At 43.4% G+C, this 2,071-nt stretch overlaps 1 protein-coding gene across 1 annotated transcript; it reads left to right on the top strand.

Moving 5' to 3' along the window:
* LOC107633576 lies at window positions 1,157-1,732 on the top strand. Its single transcript, XM_016337187.1, has 2 exons — window positions 1,157-1,345; window positions 1,427-1,732. Exons 1-2 carry the CDS (start codon window positions 1,157-1,159, stop codon window positions 1,730-1,732), a joined length of 495 nt encoding a protein of 164 aa, XP_016192673.1.

Below are 2,071 nucleotides of genomic sequence, written 5' to 3'. Positions count from 1 at the left end.
CAGTAGGGCAGGCATTCATCATATGCATTTTCTATCTGTTTGTATGCTTTGTTTACTTGTATGGCTTGCCTAATTGAATAACAAGCTTACTTGCTATTTGAATTAATTGCCTTATATGCTACTAGTGTTTTACTTGCAATGTATATTACTTGCGTTTTCTACTGGGATTGAAGAGGTTCGGAAGGCGGTGGCGATGGGATCTTATGGAGGATAGGTTGGTGAAGGCTGTGGGACAGCGGTGTTTGGTTAGAATAGAAATCCCCTAAGATAGATTACCTGGTTTACTTAAGTTAATGTTGGTATATTATGATTATTTGTTTTATAATGCCTTAAGCTTGAATCTTGTGATGGATATGGAGCTTAGGATTGCCTTTGGCGTCCCGAGGTCTTATATCCTACATCACTGGGCACTGTTACCATTCTGAGAACCTCCGGTTCTCATACCATATCTTTGTTGTGTTTTTCAGATGCAGGTCACAACCCAGCTCGGTGAGTTGCTTTGGATGGTGACAGGAGCAGAGGGTCTTGGATTCTTTTGGAGTCTTTTGGTTATCTGTTTATACATCTCTCTTTTGTATTTTGTAGCCTAGAGGCTTGTATTATGAGAGAGAAACTTGTATAAGCTATTTTAAATCTGTCAGGTTTCTATATGGTCTGTATATGGCTAGCCGGCTTAAACTCTGCGAGTCGTGGCTAGTTTTCTTATGATATTTCACTATTATACTATTACCTTGTTTATATCACTTCTGTTTCTTATGCCTTATGATAGTATGCTTTGCGCTTCGAAATCCTATTTTTGAGCTATATTTTTCATCGGACTTCTAGATTATATTATTTCTTCTATATACTATACGTATGAGCTTAGCACTGTCGTAACCTCTGATTAACCTTTGCTTTATGATGCGAGGTATGGCTTAGGCTAATTAGGGTGTTACATTTAGTGGTATCAGAGCGGTACTTGATATATGCATAGCATGCTTGTTTGTGAGTGCATGTTTGGGATAATTGAAGCACTAGGCTCTTGATATTGAGACTGATCACCTTGATATTGATTGTTTGGTGTAGACAGGAACCCTACATGGCCATTCGTGGGCGAGGTTAAACACGTACATGGGAAAGTAGGAATGAACAACCAGCTGATAACCATGCCGAGTTCATGGCGGCCATGGCTAACTTAGCGAACCACATGGAAGCGAATGCTACTGTGACTCTGCAAGCTGTTCAGAGGTTAGGCCAACCGGCGGAGAATGGCAATGGGAACGGAGGAGGAAATGCCAATGATAATTCTGAGAGAAACGGCGATAACACGGGAGTAGTTTCGATGACCTTGGAAATGTTCCTCAAGGTTCATCCGCTAACTTTCTGAGGGTCCACAAATTCTACTGAAGCGGACCACTGGTTCCAGGCTATGGAGTGTGCTTTACAGGCACAACATGTTCCTCTTAATCAATATGTGGATTTTGCCGCTTATCAGCTAGCGGGAGAGGCCCAGCCCTGGTGGCAAGCTGAGTGTCGTTTGCTACATCTTCAGAATGCCGACATTCCATGGGAGGTGTTCCAAATGGCTTTATATAAGAAGTATTTCCCTGAGTCTACGAGGGAAGCGAAGGAGATGGAGCTAATGCAGCTGAAGCAAAGTTCCATGTCTGTGGCCGAGTACACTAACAACTTCGAAGAGCTTTGTAGGTTTTCTCGAGTGTGTCAGGGTGACCCGGAGACTTACGAGAGCTAGAGATGCGTTAAGTACCAAAGGGGTTTGAAGGACAACATTATGACTGTTGTGGCTCCTATGGAGATCCGTGTCTTCTCCGACTTGGTAAATAAGGCTAGAGTAGTGGAGGAGTATGCTAAGACCGTGGCGGCATCTAAGGACATCATGGAGGGAGCTCTAGTCGGGGGTGTGGCAAGTACCTTCATCCGAGAGGAAAAAGCTTCAAGAGAGGAAGATATGCGCCTCAAGGTCAAGGAGTCTTCAGAAAGAACACACATGACCAGATTCAGCGTGGCAAAGGGAGAGGAAATCAGAGTAAGGGTTCTTCAGATTTAGCTTGTGATCGTTGTGGACGTTTTC

Source organism: Arachis ipaensis, chromosome B03 (assembly GCF_000816755.2).
Source record: "Arachis ipaensis cultivar K30076 chromosome B03, Araip1.1, whole genome shotgun sequence".
Lineage (NCBI taxonomy): Eukaryota > Viridiplantae > Streptophyta > Magnoliopsida > Fabales > Fabaceae > Arachis > Arachis ipaensis.
The sequence above is the reverse complement of the archived record's forward strand: the minus strand, read 5'-3'. Positions and strand labels throughout refer to the sequence as shown.